At 36.4% G+C, this 21,353-nt stretch overlaps 1 protein-coding gene across 16 annotated transcripts in view; it reads left to right on the top strand.

Annotated features, from left to right (window-relative positions):
* PCDH15 (protocadherin related 15) overlaps positions 1-21,353 on the top strand; it is a 739,593-nt gene that overhangs the window by 108,352 nt on the left and 609,888 nt on the right. For 10 of the 16 annotated variants that reach the window (XM_055322636.1, XM_055322635.1, XM_055322634.1 and 7 more), the window contains exon 2: positions 1,611-1,676. The exons of 3 other annotated variants lie outside the window; for them this stretch is intronic. In XM_055322636.1, coding sequence (XP_055178611.1) covers positions 1,611-1,676 — 66 coding nt within the window. Of the gene's footprint in view, positions 1-1,069; positions 1,085-1,610; positions 1,677-21,353 lie in introns of all 16 variants that reach the window. 3 more of the 16 variants (XM_055322638.1, XM_055322633.1, XM_055322625.1) reach the window with 1 other exon arrangement.

Raw genomic sequence — 21,353 nt, 5'->3', positions numbered from 1 at the left:
GCTTCTCCCTCTGCCTATGTCTCTGCCTCTCTCTGTGTCGCCCATGAATAAATACATAAAATCTGAAAAAAAAAAAAAAAAGATGAAGACAGAGTGATAACAAAGCTTCTGGGAGGTGGTAAGGGAATCATTGCAAGAGTAAGGGTGACAAAAACTATGTGTTGGGGGTAGAGGAAGGAGAAGGAGTGTAAAGAGTATGAGATATTTTAGATCTAAAAATGTTGTGACTTGGAATTCCTTGAATATTGATAAGGATGCAAAGAAAAACCCCGGAGATCTCTGAGATTAGGCTTCCCATGAGAAAGCATGTTCCTTACAGTATAGAACAGTGTTTTCCAAAGGTTTTACTATTCATGTACCTGTGCATAATAAATAGGATTCGAATGAGTGAATGAACAAATGAATGCATGAATAAATAAGCTTGGGATCTTCCAAATAACACACATACCTGGATGGCTTTAAGCAAATCTGGTTTATGCTGCAGTCGTAGGGAGTGTGCCATGGACATGGAGCTGCATCACACGACCCCATCAGGCTCACTGAGGATACCTCCTTGGGGGTCACTTTATGCCTCAGAAGTGTACATTTGACATCTCGCAGGCCAAACTTTCACAGGTTAATTATTATGGATATTATAGCTCATTGTACTGTTTATATGTTCATCATCGTGAGATTCTTGACAAGGTATTAGCAGTGATTGGCAGGCACTATCCTTAAGGCTCATTCAGCCAAGAGATGATAGACTGTTCACAAGGATTTTGTATTACCTTTTCACAGGAAACATATAAATGGGCTTTATAGTATTTTCAAGCCTATCCATAATAAAGTTTGGAGATGCTAATGACGTATATTATCAAGTTAATTGTTAATATGACATTAGGATGGGAAAATCTGATAGAAGGTTTCTATGTATTTCTTTTCCACAAGTCTTTATGTGATGTATCTGTTGTTATATAGTGCTATTTATATCTTTCAATCCACACTAAATATATACATATATTCTTTCTTCCTTTCTTTCTTCCATTTTTCTGATCTGCTTCCATTGATGACTCTATACTTTTGACTCCAGACTGGCAATATGAGGGTAAGATGACAAAAATAAAAATGCCAAACAACCTCATGAACATTGCTTGTCTGTCTTTGTTTTATTCTCTTTAGAACATTATTAAAATTCTATCCACTCCCTTTAATTAGACCCTTTATCACAATTAAAGTCCAATTATGTTTGTTTCTGTTGTGAAGCTTTAATTACAATTTATCCTTGTTAATCATTCCTTTATGTTATTTCTTTGGGTTAAATTACCATCCCATTATCTCTGTCCTGAAGGACCTCTGCTCTCCAGTGGTCTGTGCTGGTGTTTTCTCAGTAAGATTCGAGTAGTTTTGTGGTGTACAAAGTGATTGTGTTATGACATTGTAAGGAATCTTTGTGGTTCTCATGAACATGTCTTTAGGTTAAAAAAAAAATATTCAAAGTAAAGTAATGATTCATATTGATTTGATGGTAGGATTTTGCTTTTTTAAGCATCAACACGTATCTCAATGAATTTCATCTCAGGGTGAGTCCCTGCAGTCGTTCCTTCTTACCTTTGGTTGTTTTCTCTCTTTAGATTGCAAACTAGCTAGGGGAGGACCGCCAGCGACCATAGTTGCTATCGATGAAGAGAGTCGGAATGGTAAGTGAGCTTCGTGTTTTACCAACGACTTGGCTGAGAGGGATTTCTCCTTTTAATCTTAGATCTGTTACTTGTGGAAGTGAAGGCTGAAACTCAAATCCACAAAGAGTACTCCCTTAACGTCTTCCCTGTTGGAGTTTAAATTAGGTCATATGCTGGAAATGCTTTACCTGGATAATAAACAAGAACCTTCTCCATGACTAGAAAGGTTGTTTGCTCTTGATTGTAAAAGGAATATTTTACCCAGGGTCAGTCCAAGAGTACATCCAGATATGGCTGGTGCTGTTCTTTGTCAATAGGTTGAGTTGACTCTCATGCAAACATCTAGTCACCTGAGTACGACACACTGCGTTCCTCCAGTAGAAGTGGACTGAAGGTAAGCCTTCCACTACCAGCCTACATTGGTGGCAACCTGGTGAGGATTAAGCCCCATAGCCCCTAGGCATGGTGATTTGGGGGTGGTTGATGGGAAAACTGAAAATTCTTGGGAACAGAGAACCTGACAATAGGTCCTGAGAGCAGAGGAAGAAGCTCGAGTGTTGGTTCAGGTTTTCTGCCATAATTAGCAACTAATACCGAATCCATATTACATTCTTCAAGAAGTCCTTTTCCTTATCAAAACCAAAAATAAATATACTTGGTGCTTTGTTCTACAACTCTCTCCTAGCCTCTTTTATCTTTAATGTGAAAGCGTTCACAGATTCTTCTCTTCTGTTAGGCTGCAGTAAATGGTATCTCTGGAGTCCTTGTTTTATTTCAAACTACTCTAAGTGTGCGAGTGTGCTCTAAGGCTCAGTTTGTCTATGAATTAATTCTGTAATGGACCTTCCATTGGGTCTGCTCCATTTGTGCTTTCCATCTGTTTGAAAAAGTCTGTCTTAGAGTTTTATATAATATATAAAATTCATAAAATTCATAAAAATTTATAAAATAAAAATAAATTATACATAATATATAATTTATATGTATTATATATACATATATAAATTATATATAACATACTTATATATTATATAATTATATAATCATATATTTATATAATATAAAATATAAATAAATTATATATATTTATATATATAAATTATAAATTATATATAAAATTTATAAGATATATAAAAGTTATAAAATATATAAAGTATATAAAATATATAAAATTATATATATATACATATATATGTATATATATGTATATATATATAATTTTAAAAGAAATGACATCAAGCAGATTATTAGAGAATTTTATTTTTTTTCCTGGAATTTAACCTACATATATTTTGAAGGCTTATATGACAAATGCGATACCTTTATTGTGCAGTATTTAGAGACATTCCTTTACTCCTTAGAAGAGTTGGCATATTTTTTTTCCTTCCTGCATCTGCTTTGGAGTCAGACAAAAATGTCCATAGCATTGTGGCCTCTGTTTAAACAAAATTAATTATCTATAGTAAATTTTAGCAACATTAAAAAAATCACAAAAACTTGGGTGTTCTCATTATTTTTTAAAGAGCGAGGTAAGGGTGTCTGGGTGGCTCAGTCTATTAAGCCTTCAGCTCAGGTCATGATGTCAGGATCCTGGGATTGAGCCCCACTGCCAGGCTCCCCACTCAGCAGGGAGTCTGCTTCTCATTCTGCCCTTCTTCACCCCATGCTCACTCTCCCAAGTGCTCTCTCCCAAACAAACAAACAAACAAAAAAAAAATAAATAAAATCTTTTTTTTTAAAGATTTTATTTATTTATGAGAGAGAGAGAGAGAGAGAGAGCATGAGGCAGAGACACAAGCAGAGGGAGAAGCAGTCTCCATGCAGGGAGCCTGACGTGGGACTCAATCCCCGGTCTCCAGGATCACACCCTGGGCTGAAGGCGGCGCTAAACTGCTGAGCCACACAGGCTGCCCAATAAAATCTTTTTTTAAAAAGCCAGTCTTTACTGAGCATGAAAGCATATACAGCTAACAAGTTATTATGAAGCATTTGAATAAATTGGAAGTACATTTCATGTGGGTCTACAGAAAATGAAAAAAATACAGAAAATTTTCTGTCCCACATGTAGAAAATTGTGGTTTATTTATCATTAACTAGTTTTCAAATACAAATCTATATTTCAAAAACAAATCTGTATTTTCTAAATGTTCTATAAGGAAGATAGTTTGAATTTTTAACCAGAGACCAAAAAGAAAATAAAAAATGATTGAAGGCCACACTCTCTATTTTAGTTTCTTTATTGTTCACGACTTAACTTGAACATATAAGTAGAGTTAAACTAAAACAGTTCTTGCTAAATAACTTTGTTTTAGTATGTGATTCTATACAAGGCTTGTTTTGCCAAACAGGTGATAATATCCACAGTAATGATGATATTTTAACTCCTTGTTATGATGCATCCCACTTTTCAAAGGACCAGGAGCTCTGCAGAGATAGTGCCATAGAGTGCTTTATGGTGCATGTGGTAAACGTTCAATATTTGTGTTTTAGAAGAATGTGACATGATACAGTGTAGTAACGTTGTGTTCTTTAATTGGCATATTTTGTAGAAACTGCCAACTCCTCAGCATCCTGCCAAAGTCGTTTGAGTGTCATCACAAGAAATATAAATACTTGTCTAGAGACTAAATGTTTGCATTTTTATTTTACATTAAGTTTCTAAAAATATGATGATCAAGTGAACCTCTGCCAGAGATTATAATGTAGTGTGCAGTCATCCTTGTCTTGAAAATCTGAAGGAAGCAATGCATGAAAATGTGTTTCATATTTTTCTTCAGGCAATCTATGAAACTTCCAATAAGACCATTAATTCTGATCCTGCTCTTAAACGCTCTTAATTTCTCTTTCTCTGAATCTTTTAATTGGTTGTAATAAAGCAATTGGGGGATATTAATTTTACCAATATAATACACATCAATTTTAAAGGTTCTGGGACTTCTTAAAAGAAAGGCAGAGGAGCGCCTCGGTGGCTCCATTGGTTGAGCATCCAACTCTTGGTTTTGGATCAGGTCATGATCTCAGAGTCATGAGTTAGAGCCCCCCATCAGGCTCTACACTCAACATGGAGTCTGCTTGAGATTCTCTCTGTCTCCTTCTCCCTCTGCCCCTCCCCACCTCTTGTGTGCTTTCTCTCTCTCTCAAATAAAATAAGTAAAATCTTAAAAAAAAAATAAGGCAGAGCAAATCCTTTATTAAGCTAAAATAGTAAGTTCATTGCATGTCAACTTGCCTTTGGTTTACTTTATTGATGTTTATAGGTAAATAATCTCTATTGCTAAATCACCCACTAAAGTACAGCTTTTAATAGCTTAGTTTTATTTTTTTAAGATTTTATTTATTTATTCATGAGAGATGCAGAGAGAGAGAGAGAGAGAGAGGCAGAGACACAGGCAGAGGGAGAAGCAGGCTCCATGCAGTGAGCCTGATGTGGGACTCGATCCCAGGTCTCCAGGACCACACCCTGGGCTGAAGGTGGCACTAAACTGCTGAGCCACTCAGAGCTGCCCAATAGCTTAGTTTTTTTTTTTTTTTTAAATTATACTTCATTTTCTTATATTGTGGTACATTTATATAATGTCCATTATTTGCCACACCCATCTACATCATTCATAATTTTTAGACTCTATGGGATGGGAACACTTCCTCTTTGTGAATGTGTAAATTCAAATACTTAGCATTTATGCTAAATGCATCTGCACAGACATGTATATGTGAAAGAATTAAAACTGTAACCAGTGGAGATCCATAAACTTCTTTGTGAGTCTGGGCCCTATTAGATGCTTCCCCTCTTTGATCATTATTCTCAATAGCATACTGATAACAGATTCGTTATCTCTCCCGTGATCTGAACCAGGAGTTCATTTTCTTCAAAACTGTTGGAAAATCAGCTTCTGTCTTAAGGATGGAAAGTCAACACATAAATAGACACACAGTGGCTCCTGACCAACCACCTGAAGACTCACGAGTCCGTATGTAGAAACTTTTTAGTGTGTTATTACATTTGGAGAGGAGAACACATACAGAGAAACAGACCTAGGACATAGCCTCTTGTTCAGTAAAATGAAAGTATCTAAAAATCCCTTCTGGAAAACTTATGTCCACACAAAAGCCTACACATGGTTGTTTATAACAACTTTATCTCTAATTTCTGAAACTTGGAAGTGACCTAGGTGTCCTTTAGTAAGTGAATGGATAAACTGGTATATACAGACAAATTCAGTGTGAAAAGGAAAGAGCTATTAAACCATAAAAGACATGGAGGGGTGCTTTTTAAAAAAAATTAATTTAAAAAAATAGTATAATTAACATATATTAGATTCAGGGGGGATTTAGCTGTTTTATACATTACTCAGGACTCATCAAAATAAATGTTAATTCCCATCATCTATTTAACCCATCCTCGCAGCCTCTTTCCCTCTCCCAACCATCAGTGTGTTCTCTACAAATAAGAGTGATTTTTTTTGTTTCTTCTGTTTGCTTGTTGGTTTCCTAAATTCCACATGAGTGAAATCATATGCTATTTATCTTTCTCTGACTTATTTCACTTAGCATTAAACTCTCTGGATCCATCATTTTTTTTATGGCTGAGTAATATCCCATTGTATATACACCACATCTTCTTTATGCATTCATCCGTCAGTGCACACTTGGGTTACTTCTGTATTTGAACTATGCAGTAAACATACAGATGCATTTGTCTTTTTGAATTAACAGTTTGGTATTCTTTGGGTAGAGAGTCAATAGTGAAATATTAATCCATATGCTGAATCACATGGTAATTCTATTTTTCATTTTTTGAGCAATCCCCATACTGTTTCCTACTATGGCTGCATCAGTTTTAATCCCCACCAATAGTGCATGAGGGTTTCTTTTTCTCCACATCCTTGCCAATATTTGTTGTTTCTTATGCATGCATGCGTGTGTGTGTGTGTGTGTGTGTTTATTTTAGCCATTCTGATGCATATCTGATGCATATCAGCTGATATCTTATTGTGGTTTTGGTTTGCATTTCCCTGATGGTGAGTTATGGTGACCATCTTTTCATGTGGGTGTTGGCCATCTGGATGCCTTCTTAGGATAAATGTCTGCTTATATCTTCTGCCTATTTTTAATTGGATTTTTAAGTATTTAGGATACTAAGACTGTATTGGATATATCATTTACAAATATCTTCTCCCATTCAGTAGGTTGTCTTTCTGTTTTGTTGATTGTTTCCTTCACTGTATAGAAGGTTTTCCTTTTGATGTAGTCCCAATACTTTATTTTTGCTTTTAGTTCCCTTGGCTTAGAAGACATATCTAGAAATATGTTGCCACAGCGGATGTCAGAGAAATTATTGCCTGTGTTCTTTTCTAGGAATTTTATGGTTTTGGGTCTCATATTTAGGTCTTTAATCCACTTTGAATTTATTTTGGGGTATAGTGTAATAAAATGATCTAGGTCTCTAGAGTTTGAAAGTAGCAGCCAACAAAGAAAGCCACAGATGACTTAATGAGGAAGTTCCCTTTTAGTTCTCAAGGAACATTCCACAGCCAGGGTATTAGTGAGGTTGAGGATTTTATAGATCCCTACATGCTTCCTGGAAGGTAGAGGAGGTAAAACACAGGAGTGATGACTTTAGTTGGTTGCTCCTTCCCCAGAACTGCTTTAGTCCAAGTAAGTAGTTAGGGGAGGGATGGAAGGGATGGAGAGATTGGTCCTTCACTTGAAACAGTTATGGTAGGAGGGGTATTCAAGTTCCTCAGAATTCTTTTCCTTCCATTTCCCAAACTACTAGACTTGGAGGAAGGGGAGGTTATATTTATATGTTGATGGTTTTTTTTTTTTTCCCTTTATGACTGTCAATTACATATACTTTAGTTAATAGGAAAGAATTAGTCAGACTCCACCCTGCACACCTCCAAACGATCCCAAGTGGAATTGCAGACATGCCTAGTAAAAGAGGTCTTGCACTCATGGACAGAAAAAAAAAAAATCTTTGAGTAACTAACATGTTTTAATGAAAATTCCCAAAGTTTAAACCAAGTGTGATGTGATGAAAATCTTTGACATCCAAGTGTCCAGAACCACCCTCATCCATTTTATCTATTTTTACTCATTCTTTTTCATTCTATAAAAACAAAAGCATCTAAACTGGCTGAAGGTTTTTACGATCAGAAGAAAAAGAGTAGACTGTTTATAGAATAGCCCACAGTAGAAGCTGAAGAGAACCACAGATGTGAGACTGCAGGAGATATTCACAAGAGAGAGAACCTACTAAGGAACCTAGATGGCAGGTGTCAGGCAGCTGGGACGACTGTGTTCTTTTCAGGAAAAGCGAGAGACTCCCTAGAAGCCATGATTCCTGGGACTGCCTAGTAGATGCAAGATGTTTCAAAAATTGTTTTCATAGATAGATTCCTTGGCTTGTGTAAATATTTAAAGAAATGTTGTTAAACATTGAAATTCTTAGCTGGGCCTTTCCTTGGCTTATTTCAGTGTGCCAAAACTGGAACGGTGGTTTAATATGTCCCTAGATTTAATTATCTGTCTCACTGTTCCTGTCTGTCTCTGTCTCTGTCTCTGTCTCTCTCTCTCTCTCAGTTCTATGATAAATAACTATTTGGTTAATTCAGATAAGGGACATAATAACTGAGTATTGCCTACGTAAATGTACATATTAAATAAAATCTGAATTACAAGATGCCTTCTAAGATATTACGTTTTGAAAAGTTGTATGAGGTTTACTCATGAAAACAAGGGAAGAATTTAGTGATTATGTCTTATGAGAGGGCTAGTTTGAAATGTTTGTTTTAAACCACCACTTTATGTAGGCATTTTACCCCATCTCTTTTGTGCACTGTTGTCTCATTGCTAATGTAAACCGTGTTTATCTCTTTCTTTGATGTCTTCATCACCAGATCCCAGGATAATTCTATATCTGAACTATGGAAAAATTAAAAGGTACATTTAAAACAAACAAAAGAGGGATGCTTTGGTGACTCAGTGATTGCACGTCTGCCTTTGGCTCAGGTCATGATCCTGGGGTCCTAGGATTGGGTCCCACATAGGACTCCCTGCAGGGAGTCTGCTTCTCCCTCCACCTATGTCTCTGCCTCTCTCTGTGTCTCTCATGAATAAGTAAATAAAATCTTTAGAAATAAAAAAAAATAAAACAAAAGAAAATATGGGTTTTTGCAGCCAATTACATACTGTATACTATGAAACATAGCAACTGTAGCAATGGTAGAAATTCTGCAAAGATTAGGATAAATTAACAGATGACTGCATGAGCTTATCAAATTTTGAAGTAAGACTAATACTTTCTATGGAGTTATGAAGTATGATCAATGATGACATCAAGCAATCGATTTTAGCCAAATATGGCACTTTTGTGTTTTCTGGATAAATAGGAAAATATTTTTTTTGTTCTATAATTTTTAACATTCTAACTTGATTCTTAACTGCCAAAGACATTATATATTTTATATGACATTAGTGGTTGTCTGCCTAGATTGCTGGTAAATGTTGCATAGGACCGAAGTCATGGTCACGGATTTCTTTATTGTCATCTTATTGTTTCCTTTCTCCAGTCTTCATCAAGTCATTCTGAACTATTTCCAGTGTAAGATGTACCCAGATATGAGGAAAGAGATTTTTTTTCATAAAAAAAATTATGAAGGAGTTCAATGAAGCTATCCAAAATACATTTGTCAATGTCAGACCTATGTTGATGTAAAAAAAAAAAAATCATGTCCAATTCCTCATGTATTTTAATCCTCTTTTTATTGTGCCTATAAGACAACTGTCATAAGAGAAAACAATTTGGCTCTGCTCATTTCTGGTGAAGCTATCTATGCAATGATGCATCCTACTTCTTTTCATTTGTGCTAGAGTCATTTTCTAAAAGGTCAGCAGCTGCAAACCTCCTGTATATGTAACCGTGAAATGATAAGTAAATAGAAAAGTTTCTAAGCATTAAGGAAATAGGTTGTTACTTATTTCCTCAAGTTAGCTAGAATTCTATTGACATTAAATCGTACATTGCAGCCCATTAATGATCTTTCTTTGCCTGTTTGTTGACTAGCACCGGATATGCAGTGGGGTTGCTGGAAGGACCTTAAAACAAGGGGTGGGAGAAATGCACAAAGCAGATGGGCTTCAGAAAGGCCAGCAAGCCAAGATGCTTGGTATGAGGAAGGCAACTCTGTGAAAGCTAGCAGCCCCTCATTTACTGTTTAAATTTCAGAACGCTAATGTTATTAACAATGATGAGAAGCTTAGTGGAAAATTACCCCTGGGCTCTAAGGAGGTGAAAAGTACCTTTAAGGGAAAAAAGAATTCTATTCTAATTCTATTTTTCCTTGTTGTTTAAATCCTTTGTTTTAATCACATGTTTAATAAATCTGAATTATATAGAATTGAATTGTGTCATACTCATACAAACACAATCCCAAATGATGCTGTTATTATGAGCCTTTTTTTCTATAGAGTGTCTAAATTCTAAGACATTAGGCAAATGGCAGAAGATGGTATTGATTTTATTTGCCTAGACTATTGGAATTCAGGCCATGGGCCAGGGTGGCTGGTAAGAATGAGGAGGGGAAGTGTATCAGTTTCTATTCACTTGTACCCATGCAGAAAAGAAGACCCTCCATTTTTAAATTTTTTTATTTTTTTTATTTTTGTCAGAAGAATAGGGAATTCTGTATATTTAAGATGTCATTCTCATTTAAATTTTGTTTGCTTTTATAAGCCAAACAAAACACACCTGTGCACGGCCATTGATATCTGGACTTCTAATTTAGGCAACAAAGATGAGAAAATTGAGTTAGGATGATGTAAAAGACAGGTTCTGCTACACGGGAGAAGCACCATGCAGAAGGGGACTTAGCTTTGGATTTTCTCTGTGTCTCCAGGGCACTCTTCACACTTAGGTTACATGATTTTAATTTAATCAGGGAGTGAGTCACTGATGGAAATTATTTAGGAACTTTAGGAGAGACAAAGCACCAAAGTTTAATTCCTGGGGATATTGTCTGCCCAGAGCCCTTCTAAAAATGTCCACATCTGTTCTTCCACATGGGAGCTCTCCTTAGGTTTTATTCTACCCCAAAGACTTTTCTTCCTAAATCTCCCTGAGTCATGCATGGTCCTTTGATTTCTTCCGTTCCTTATGATCAAATATTGGCCACTAGATTATTGATTGTTGTTACTGAGACAGCAGGGCTTTGGGCTTTCTTCTCTGTTAGGACTTGGGAATCTGAAGTGGTAAGTACTCTGATTTCTGGATAGAGCAATGGACATTGTGGAGGTTATGAAACAGTAACCTGGATGATACAAGACATTTCTTAGACTTAAAATAACCCCTATGGCAGTTTTCAAGAAAAATGTTCAAATGTCGTGTATTTCTAACTGGAATTGTTAATGTAATTCAATTACATGTGCTTGTAAGTGTGCTATGTGGATTAGTGAGCATGAAAGTGCTCAGTATCCCTTCATCGACAGCTACTTCATAAGACTGTGAAGGATGCACTAGAGCTAGTCTTTAGGTCTGTATCACAGGACACAGTTTAAGCAAATAGCACATACTTTATCCCTTAGAACAAATAAAAAAAATGAATCTCTTAGTTGTCTTCAATCATAAAAGATTTGGGGAATCATCACAGCTATGCCTCATTAGCTTAGATTCAGCGTGGTTGAATTACATATAAGATTATTAAACAGAAGGTGTAGATATGCTAATACAATAAAGGGGCTTTCTTGTTAATCTGCTCACAGTAATTGCCACTGGTGACCGAAGCAAGTTTTTTGGTTTTGGGATTGTTTTTGTTTTTATTTCTTTGGTTTGTTTTTTTCTGTTGTTTTTTGGATTTTGTTTTGTTTTTTGATTTTTTTTTTTTTTTTTTTTTTTGGTTTGGTTTGTTTGTTTTTGGGGGGTGGGTGCGGTATCAGTTCTTATGTTTGTTTTCTAGGTTTCACATTTTGCCAGCCAGTAATTCTTAATTCATAGGTCTCAAGTGCTAGCTGCTTAGCACTGAACATTCCTTCTTAACTCAGGACAAGCTGGAAACAACTCTTTCCAAGACAATCTTCTTTTCCCTGGTCTTGCTTTTGCGAGTATTTATTTTTCTTCTTGTTTGATTGCTTTTGCAAATTTACAAATCTACAAAACAGGTATTTGAATTTTTGCACATGTGTTTTGTTAAAGGGATTACTTCTTAAAATGGTTTTACCTAGGAAAGGAAGAGCTACCAGTCGAGGTGTACAAAGCAAATTATCCTCCCAAGTTTCTCTACAGGGTTCATTTACTATCCTTCAAAGTGTTTATTTAGCAATGTAAGAGCTCACTGGCAACAGACTAAAGGTTATAAATGAATTCAAAACAAGTTAAAAATAAAATGAATAATTTAGTTGCTACCCTCGATACTTTGTCTGGAATCTTAGAAACAGTCAGTTTAAGATTTCTTTGTAGTACATAAGCTCTATGCAGCACTGTTATAAGCAAGGCTGTTTCTTCTGTTTTTTATGTTTCTAATGAGCAGTTAATACCTCTACCAGGTTTCCATGCTGTGACAAGTAGCAATTATGAAAATTAATGTTTTATTTCTATTATTTGAATATTCTTTTGATACCTCGAGTCTTGATATCTCTAAAATGATGTCCCACGATGAACAGGCTCTTGTTACTTAAATCCATTTGTTTTTTGGAAATCTGTGGTGAGTCCCAGAAGAGAAGTAATTAATTATTTGATTTCAATTTGTTTCAAAATGCCAGCTAAGCCTCACAAAATATTGTGTTTCTCCGTCCTTTTCTTTCTTTTCCTAATGCTACTTCTTGCTTTTTCTTTTTTTTTTTTAAGTTGAGGCAAAACAACTAAAATGATATCTGACTTGGAGGAAACTAAATATCAGCAATTTGGAATTGAATTAAGGGATCATTTTTTATCTTCCCATATAATCCCAATTTAGGTGCCCACATTATTCATTTCTAGATTAGAAATCCTTACTTTAGCATTGTGAATGAATGGAACATTGATAGGAAACTATAAAAAACTATAAACATTCTTATACCTAGTTTTCTGTTTTTTAAGCATGCTGCTTAAATTAATATTTTGAGATATTAGGTTGTATTTGAGGTACTAACATGAATTAGCATTCCTTCCTATAGTATGTCCATCTTTAACTGAAATTTTAGTGTTTAAATTATTGACTACTAGCTAAAATTAGGTTCTGGGAAGATAGACTTTCTTAATACTATGACATAGTCATTCGGGAATGGCACAAATACTCCTGGTATAGGAGAGGGAAATGTCTTGTGTGAGTTTTAACATGTGAGTAAGGCATATAATTATATTTATAGTAACCCACTGGTTGGGAAACCAGGAGAATTCCCTGTAAATACATAGAATTTGGTTAGATTGTTAATATAAATCCATGTACTGGGGGAACTACAGCATGAAAGAGAAACGTGTAAGCCTGTGGCTAATATTTTTCTGACAACAACCCACAGTACCTTTTATCTCAAAAGGGGGAATATTAGGATCACTTATAGTAGATTGCAAGTTTCATGAGAACAAAGAGTGTATCTGCTTTGATTCTTTGCTATGATGCCAGAATGCAGCAAAATGCCTGCAGGCATTCAAAACAAAACAAAACAAAACAAAACAAAAACAACTCTGATTTTTGACTGAGTGAATCATTAACATGAATCCCACAAACACCAGCTTCCATCAAAGTTAAATGGTCCTTACCTGTCCATTTAGAAGAGTTGAGAGCATTATTATCATTAAGATTTTTCAAAATAATCAGCCACTAATCACAATTCACTGTTCACATATAAGGATGGATATTCTCTCCTTTTAAATTTCGAATGTTCTTTTTTGCCTGCATGACCATGTCTCCAATGACGAGACTCATTTCTTTTGGCTTAGAAAATAGTTGTGTTGATATTTAAAAATAAGAGAATGTTAACATGTATAAAATGAGAAACCTCACCCACCAGTGCAGGCAGTGAGGTACAGACAAATCCCCCACGGGCTGTGGAACCAGTGGAGTCAGAAACCACTGCCTAGGCCCTCTCCCTGTTATAGGGAAAAAATGGAGTGAGTTCAGTCCTGGGCTGGCAGTCATGCACAAGGAGACTCTATAGAAGCTTAGTCTTCCCAAAGGGAGACTCCAGCATATCACTGGAGAGAAAAAGAAAAAAAAAAAAAAAAAAGGAGGAGGAGGAGAAGGAAGACGAGGAGGAAAGGAAGGAAGAAAAAAATTAATTGTAGCAGAGTCAGTAAGAAAAACATTCCCGGATCCACCTCTCCTTCAAGGAGACATTGAAAGAGGCTGGTAGGTCCAGTGGAGGTGATCTCTCCCACAGAGGGAAAAGGAAACCAGCAAGTGACAACCCAGCTGCTCCAGCTCCAACAGAATATGGCTGGAGAGGCCCACTTCTCCCCTCCAGCTCCTGGAGTATTAAGAGGGAGCTCTCCACTGGAGGAAGGAAGATATTGAAAAAGAGGCAGATGGAATTTCACATGGTGTGGAGCACCTGGGTGGCTCAGTGGATTAAACATCTGCCTAGGACTCAGGTTATGAACCTGGGGTCTTGGGCCTCAGCAGGGAGCCTGCTTCTCTGTCTCCCCACCTCACCCTCGCCGTGCTCTCTCTCTTTCTTTCAAATAAATAAATAAAATCTAAAAAAAAAAAAAAAAAAAAGAATTTCAGGTGGTGGCATAGAGATTGTGTTCAGCAAACAGTGCACCCACAAGCCTCTGGGAGTTCCACCCCCAGATTTCTTTCTACTGGGTCTGCAGGAACCCCAAAACACCCATGCTAAACCAACACCTCCTCCACTGTGCTGTTGGTTCCTTGAATGTGCTCTCAAGTGGACCCACAAAAGTGAGCCCCAGTGAACAGGAAGGACACCAAGAAAACAGGCCACAGGCCAAGGTTGGTGGGCAAGGACAAACTACAAACTTGAGCTATAGCCCCATCTTCTGGATTCAAAGGAGAGGTTTCTAATAGCCAGCTGGGTAAACTAGAAGAACCAAAGATATAAAATCTTAAAAGTCTGCCCAAAAGAGGGAACAAGAAGAATGGAGTAGATATACTTTTGCAAAGACAGAAAGCAAAACAAAAACAAAAGTTCACCTAAGAACACCACCAGAGTATGTAACACTGCATCTGCTGAAGGCCATGGGCAAAAAGTTAAAGCAGTATCAGCTGCTTCAAATATGAGAGCAGACATGCATCAACCCCAGGAATGTGAAAAATCAGGGTAATACGGCATCACAGAAAGAAAATAGTAATTCTCCAACCACCAAGCTCAAAGGCACAGAGTATTGCAATGTGACTGATAACGAATTTAAAGTAGCAATTTTGAAGAAAAGCAGTGAGTTACAAGAAAAATCAGAAAGACAATATAATGAAATCGGTAGTAAAATATATGAATAAAATGAGTTCATTACCAAAGAAATTGAGATAATAAAAAAGAGGTAGAGACAGAACCAAACAAATCCTGATCCTGAACTGAAGAATTCAGCAAGTGAGATGAAGAGTAAAACAGAGCATCAGTATCTGGGTAGACCAGACAGAAGGAAGAATAAGTAACTTGTAGGATAGGAAATTTTAAATAATATGTAAGAGAAAAGGGAAATATATTTTTTTTAAGATTTTATTTATTTTTCATGAGAGACACAGAGAGAGAGAGAATGAGGCAGAGACACAGGCAGAGGGAGAAGCAAGCTCCATGCAGGGAGCCCGACATGGGACTTGATCCTGGGTCTCCAGGATCACACCCTGGGCCGAAGGCGGAGCTAAACCACTGAGCCGCTGGGGCTGCCCCAGGAAATAAGATTTAAAAATACCAAATAAAGCCTATAAGAACGCCAAAATCCAAAGAATAACAAATATTAGAATAATTAGGACTCTAGAGACAGAGAGGGAGAAGAGGGCAGTCTATTTAAAGAAATAATGACCCAAAAATAAATAAATAATAAAGCAACAAAAGCTGACAACTTACCAAACCTGGGGAAAGATTTGGACATGCAAGTCCATGAAGCTGCCAGAACACCTATTATCTCAATGCAAAAAGACCTTCTCTAAAACACAGTATAATGAATTTTTCAGAACACAGTGATGAAGAAAGAATCTTGAAGGCAATCAGGGAAAAAGGGAATAGGACCTACAGCAGAACCCTCTAGGCTATCAGCAGGTTTTCCAGAAGAAACTATAGGCCAGGAGAGAGGAATGGCACATTCAAAATGTTGGGAAAAAAATGCTAGTCGAGGTATTTTATGTTGAATAGTTGTCCTTCATTTACAAAGGAGAAATAAAGACTTCCCCAAACTAAACTGAGGAAGTTCACCACCATTAGACTAGCCATGCAAGATATGCTGAAAGAATTCTTCAAGCTGCAATGAAAAGATGCTAATCAGTGACATGAAAATATATGAAAGTACAAACTCAGAGATAAAAGTGAAAATATACACTGAGACTTAGGAAAACTCTGTATTAGGACAGTATATTAACCACACAACTAAATATAAAGGTTAAAGGAAAAGAAGTAAAAAGAATTATAGGTAGCATAAATTGTTGAAAAAAATACTCAGCATTAAAAGAGGTGAATTGTGATGTCAGTAATGTAACAGGGAGGAGTAAAAGGCTGGATCCTTTATAGGTGATCAGAGATAAGTTGCTATCAGCTCAAAATGGACTAAATTATCTGTAAGATGTTTTATGTAGATTCCATTATAACCACAAAGCAAAAAACTAGAGTAGATCCACAAAAGACAAAGAAGAGGGAACAGAGCACACTATAACCGAAAATAACCTATCTACAAAGATAGGCATAAAACAGAGGGAAAAAAAGAAACATTGGGCATACAAAACATCCATGAAACAATAAGATGTCATTAGTTTGTCCTTAAATATCAATAATTATTAAATGAAATTGATCGAATTTGCCAATCAAAGGGACAGAGTGGCTGGATGGATAAAATACAAGATCCAACTGTATGTTGCCTACAACAGATCTATTTCAGCTTCAAGATAACACATTGACACAAAGTAAACAGATGGAAAAAGATATTCCCTACAAGTAGAAACCAAAATAAAGCAAGGTAGCTAATACTTATATTGGACAAAATTTAAACTTTAAGCCAAAGATGATAAAGAGATTAATCCATTAAGAAGATATAGCAGGGGCAGCCCTGGTGGCTCAGCAGTTTAGCACTGCCTTCAGCCCAGGTTGTGATCCTGGAGACCTGGGATCAAGTCCCATGTCAGGCTCCCTGCATGAAGCCTATTTCTCCCTCTGCCTGTGTCTCTGCCTCTCTCTCTCTCTCTCTCTCTGATGAATAAATAAATAAAATCTTTTAAAAAAAGAAGATATAGCAGTCATAAATACATATGCACCCAACATTGGAGCACCTAAATATATTAAGCAAATACTAACAAAAATGAAGAGAGAAATGGACAATACAATAACGGTAGGGGATTTCAATACTCTGCTTTCAACAGTGGATACACCAGACAGAAAATCAACAAGGAAACAATGGACTTGAACACACATTAGACCACACAGGCCAAAATACATCTTTAGAATGTTCCTTCCAGCAGTAGCAGGATGCACATTCTTGTTAAGTGCATATTATACATTCTCAAGGAAAGATCAGATGATAGGATACAAAATATGCCTTGCACATTTAAGAAGATTGAAATCAGATCAAGCATCTTTTCCATACCGCAGTGGTATGAAAATAAGTCTATCACAGAAGGAAAGCTAGAACTTGTACAAGCATATGGAGACTAAAGAAACACAATTGTAAACAAAGGAATTAAAAAGAAAATTTAAAAAAATACGAAGGAAGGAAAGGAAGGAAGGAAGGAAGGAAGGAAGGAAGGAAGGAAGGAGAAAGAAAGGAAGGAAGAAAGAAAGAAAGAAAGAAAGAAAGAAAGAAAGAAAAAAGAAAGAAAGAGAAAAAGAGAGAGAGAAAGGAAAGAGGAAAGGAAAGGAAAGGAAAGGAAAGGAAAGGAAAGGAAAGGAAAGGAAAGGAAAGGAAAGGAAAGGAAAAGGGAATACAGTGTATCTAAACCTATGGGACACTGTAAAAGCAGTTCTGAGAAGGAATTTTGGATTGAAAGATACATAAAAATATCAGAAAGATCACAAAATCTAACTCTGCACCTCAAGGCACTAGAAAAAGAACAAAGTAACTCAAAGTTAGCACAAGGAATCAACTAAAGAATAGAGGAAAAACAATTAGAGAAAAATCACCAACCCTAAGAGCTGGTTTTTCAAAAAGAAAAACAAAATTGACAAATTATTTTAAAGATTTTATTTATTTATTAGAGAGAGAGAGAGAAAGAGAATGAGCACAAATGGATGGAGAGGAAGAGAGAGAGGGAGAAGTAGCCTCTCCACTGAGCGTGGAGCCTAATGTGGGCCTCGATCCCAGGATCCTGAGATCATGACCTGAGCTGAAGGCAGATGATTCACCAACTAGGCCACCTGGGTGCCCTCAAAAAATCAGCAGATTTTTAATGAGATTAAGGAAAAGGGAGTGACGGTCCAAATAAATAAAATCAGAAATGCTAGAAGGTACTGGCATTATAGAGATACAAAGAATCATAAGTGAATACTATGAATAAATTACACACCAACAAATAGATAACCTAGAAGAAATGAGTAATTTTCTAGAATCAGACATTCTACCAACAGAATCAGGAAGAAAGTAAGTCTGAACAGAGCAATAACAACAAAGGATATTAAATTAGTAATCAAAAACTTCTCAACACAGAAACCCTCAGGACCAGATGGTTTCACTGGGGAATTTTACCAAACGTTTAAAGAAGAATCAATCCCAATTTTTCTCGAACTTTTAAAATAGTAAAAGGTTTCACTGGGGAATTTTACCAAACGTTTAAAGAAGAATCAATCCCAATTTTTCTCGAACTTTTAAAATAGTAAAAGAGGAACTTTTAAAATAGTAAACACTTGCAAACTCTTTCTGTGAGGCCAGCATGACCCTAATAGCAAGGCCATATAATGGGACTACAAGACAAAAAAACAAAACAAAACAAAAACTATAGACCAATATCTCTGATGAATATAGATGCAAAAATTGTCAACAAAATATTAAAAAACTGAATTCAATAACTCATTGAAAGGATTACACACCATGACCAAGTGGGATTTGTCCCTGGGATGCAAGGATGGTTCAATATGTACAAACCAATAAATGTGATACATCACATTAATAGAATGAAAGATAAACATCATATGGCCATCTCAATAGGTGTGGAAGAAGCATGTGACAAAATACAAAATATTTTTATGATAAAAACTCTCAACAATTAGGTACAGAAGGAATGTACCTTAGCACAATAACACACATCTACAACAAACCCACAGTTAATATTATACTTAATGGAGGAAAATAAAAAACTTTCCTCAATGATCAGAAATAAGACAAGATCAAGCATCATGGATTAGAAGAATTAATATTGTTAAAATACCCATTATACCCACTGAATCTATAGGTTCAGTGCAATCCCTATCAAAGTTCCATGGGCATTTTTCACAGAAATGGCAAAAACAATCCTAAAACTTGTATGGAACCACAAAAGACCACAGACTGTCCAAGCAGCCATAAAAAAGAACAAAACCAGAGGTATCACACATCCTGATTTCAAACTACACTATAAAGCTATAGTAAATAAAACAATTTAAAAGCAATTAAAATAGAATGATATTGGTATAAAAATAGACATATCGATCAGTGGAACAGAATAGAGAGCCCAGAATTAAACCCTCAAATATATCATCAACTGATAAAGGAGCCAAATACATCCAATGGGGGAATCGATAGTCTCTTCAACACATCGTGTTGGGAAAACTGGACAGCTACATGCAGAAGAATGGAATTGGACTCTTGTCTTACACTCTTCACAGCAATTAACTTGAAATTGATCAAAAACAAATGTAAGACTTGACGTCATATAATTCCCTGGAGAATGCATAGGGAAGAAGTTCCTCTGGTGCCATGCACCATTGGCCTTGACAGTGTTTTTGTTTGTTTGTTTGTATACGATATCAAAAGCACAAACTACAAAAGAAAGAAAAAAGAAGTGAGACTTCATCAACTTTAAAAGCTTTTGCACAAAGGAGCACTTGGGTGACTCAATCAGTGAACCATCTGCCTTTGGCTCTGGTCATGATCTCAGGGTCCTGGGATCGAACACCCTGTCTGGGCAGTCTGCTCAGTGAGGAGTTTGCTTCTCCCTCTCCCTCTGTGCTCTCTCTCTCTCGCTCTCTCAAATAAATAAATAAATCCTTAAAAAAGGCTTCTGTACGACAAAAGAAAGAGTCACCAAAATGAATAGGCAACCTAACTGAATGGGAGAAAGTATTTGCAAACCATGTCTTGGATAAGGAAATGATATCCAAAATTTATACAGAACTCATACAATTCAATAACCAAAAAAAAAAAAAAATCTGATTTTTAAAAATGGGCAGAGGGCCTGAATAGACATTTTTTCCAAAGAAGACAAACAAATGTCCAACAACTACATGAAAAGAGGCTCAACATCACTCATCATCAGGGAAGTACAAATCAAAACCACAATGAGCTATCACCTCACACCTGTCAACGTGGCTAGGATCAAGCAGAGACAAGCGTTGGCAAGGATGTGAAAAAAGGGAAACTTTGTGCACTCTTGTTGGGATGACAAAGTGGTTCAGCTACTGTGGGGAGCAGTATGGAGGTTCCTCAAAAAATTAAAAATAGAACTATCGCATTTATTACCCAGATATCTTTCTTCTGGTTATCTAACCAGACAGAGGAAGTAAAAAGAGATTATTATTTTTATTTATTTATTTATTTATTTATTTATTTATTTATTTATTTATTTTATGATAGTCACAGAGACAGAGAGAGAAAGAGAGAGAGAGGCAGAGACATAGGCAGAGGGAGAAGCAGGCTCCATGGTGGGAGCCCGACGTGGGACTCGATCCCGGGACTCCAGGATCGTGCCCTGGGCCAAAGGCAGGCACCAAACCGCTGCGCCACTCAGGGACCCCTAAAAAGAGATTATTGAACATATATGCAGTTTCATGTTTATTGCCATATTATTCATGATAACTAAGATATGGAAATGATCTAAGCGTCTGTCACCAGATGAATGGATAAAGATGTAATGTATAGTATGTTGTATCTATTACATATATGTGTGTGTACATATGTACACACATATGTATATATACATTTAAATGCTATTCAACCTTGAGGAAAAAGGATGTCCTGCCATCTGCAATAACATGGCTGGACCTTGAGAACATTATGCTAAGTGAGATAAGTCAGTCAGAGAAAGAAAAATACTATATGAGTAATCTTGTATCACTTGTGTAAGGAATCTTTAAAAACCGAACATGAACAGATACTTTGTCACCAGGCATTTAAAAAGAGGGGGTGAGAGTGTGGTAATGGGGGAGATGTTGTTTAAGGGTACAGACCTGCAACTTGCCCATAATGAGTCCTGGGGATCTAGTGCACCGTGCAGCTCCCAGAGATGACAAAACTGTACTATAGGCATACTTGTGACGACACTAGCTCTTCACTGGACCCACCTCCTGGAAGAAGAAAGATTCTTTAACTCAGATACAGTAGGGGTCTAATTCCAGGTGTTCTGTTTCCTAGCAGCAGGGTGTGGGGGGAGATTC

This window comes from Nyctereutes procyonoides, unplaced genomic scaffold (genome assembly GCF_905146905.1).
Source record: "Nyctereutes procyonoides isolate TBG_1078 unplaced genomic scaffold, NYPRO_anot_genome, whole genome shotgun sequence".
NCBI classification, from domain to species: Eukaryota; Metazoa; Chordata; class Mammalia; order Carnivora; family Canidae; genus Nyctereutes; species Nyctereutes procyonoides.
Note: the sequence above shows the minus strand (reverse complement) of the source record. Positions and strands in the feature narration are given on the sequence as shown.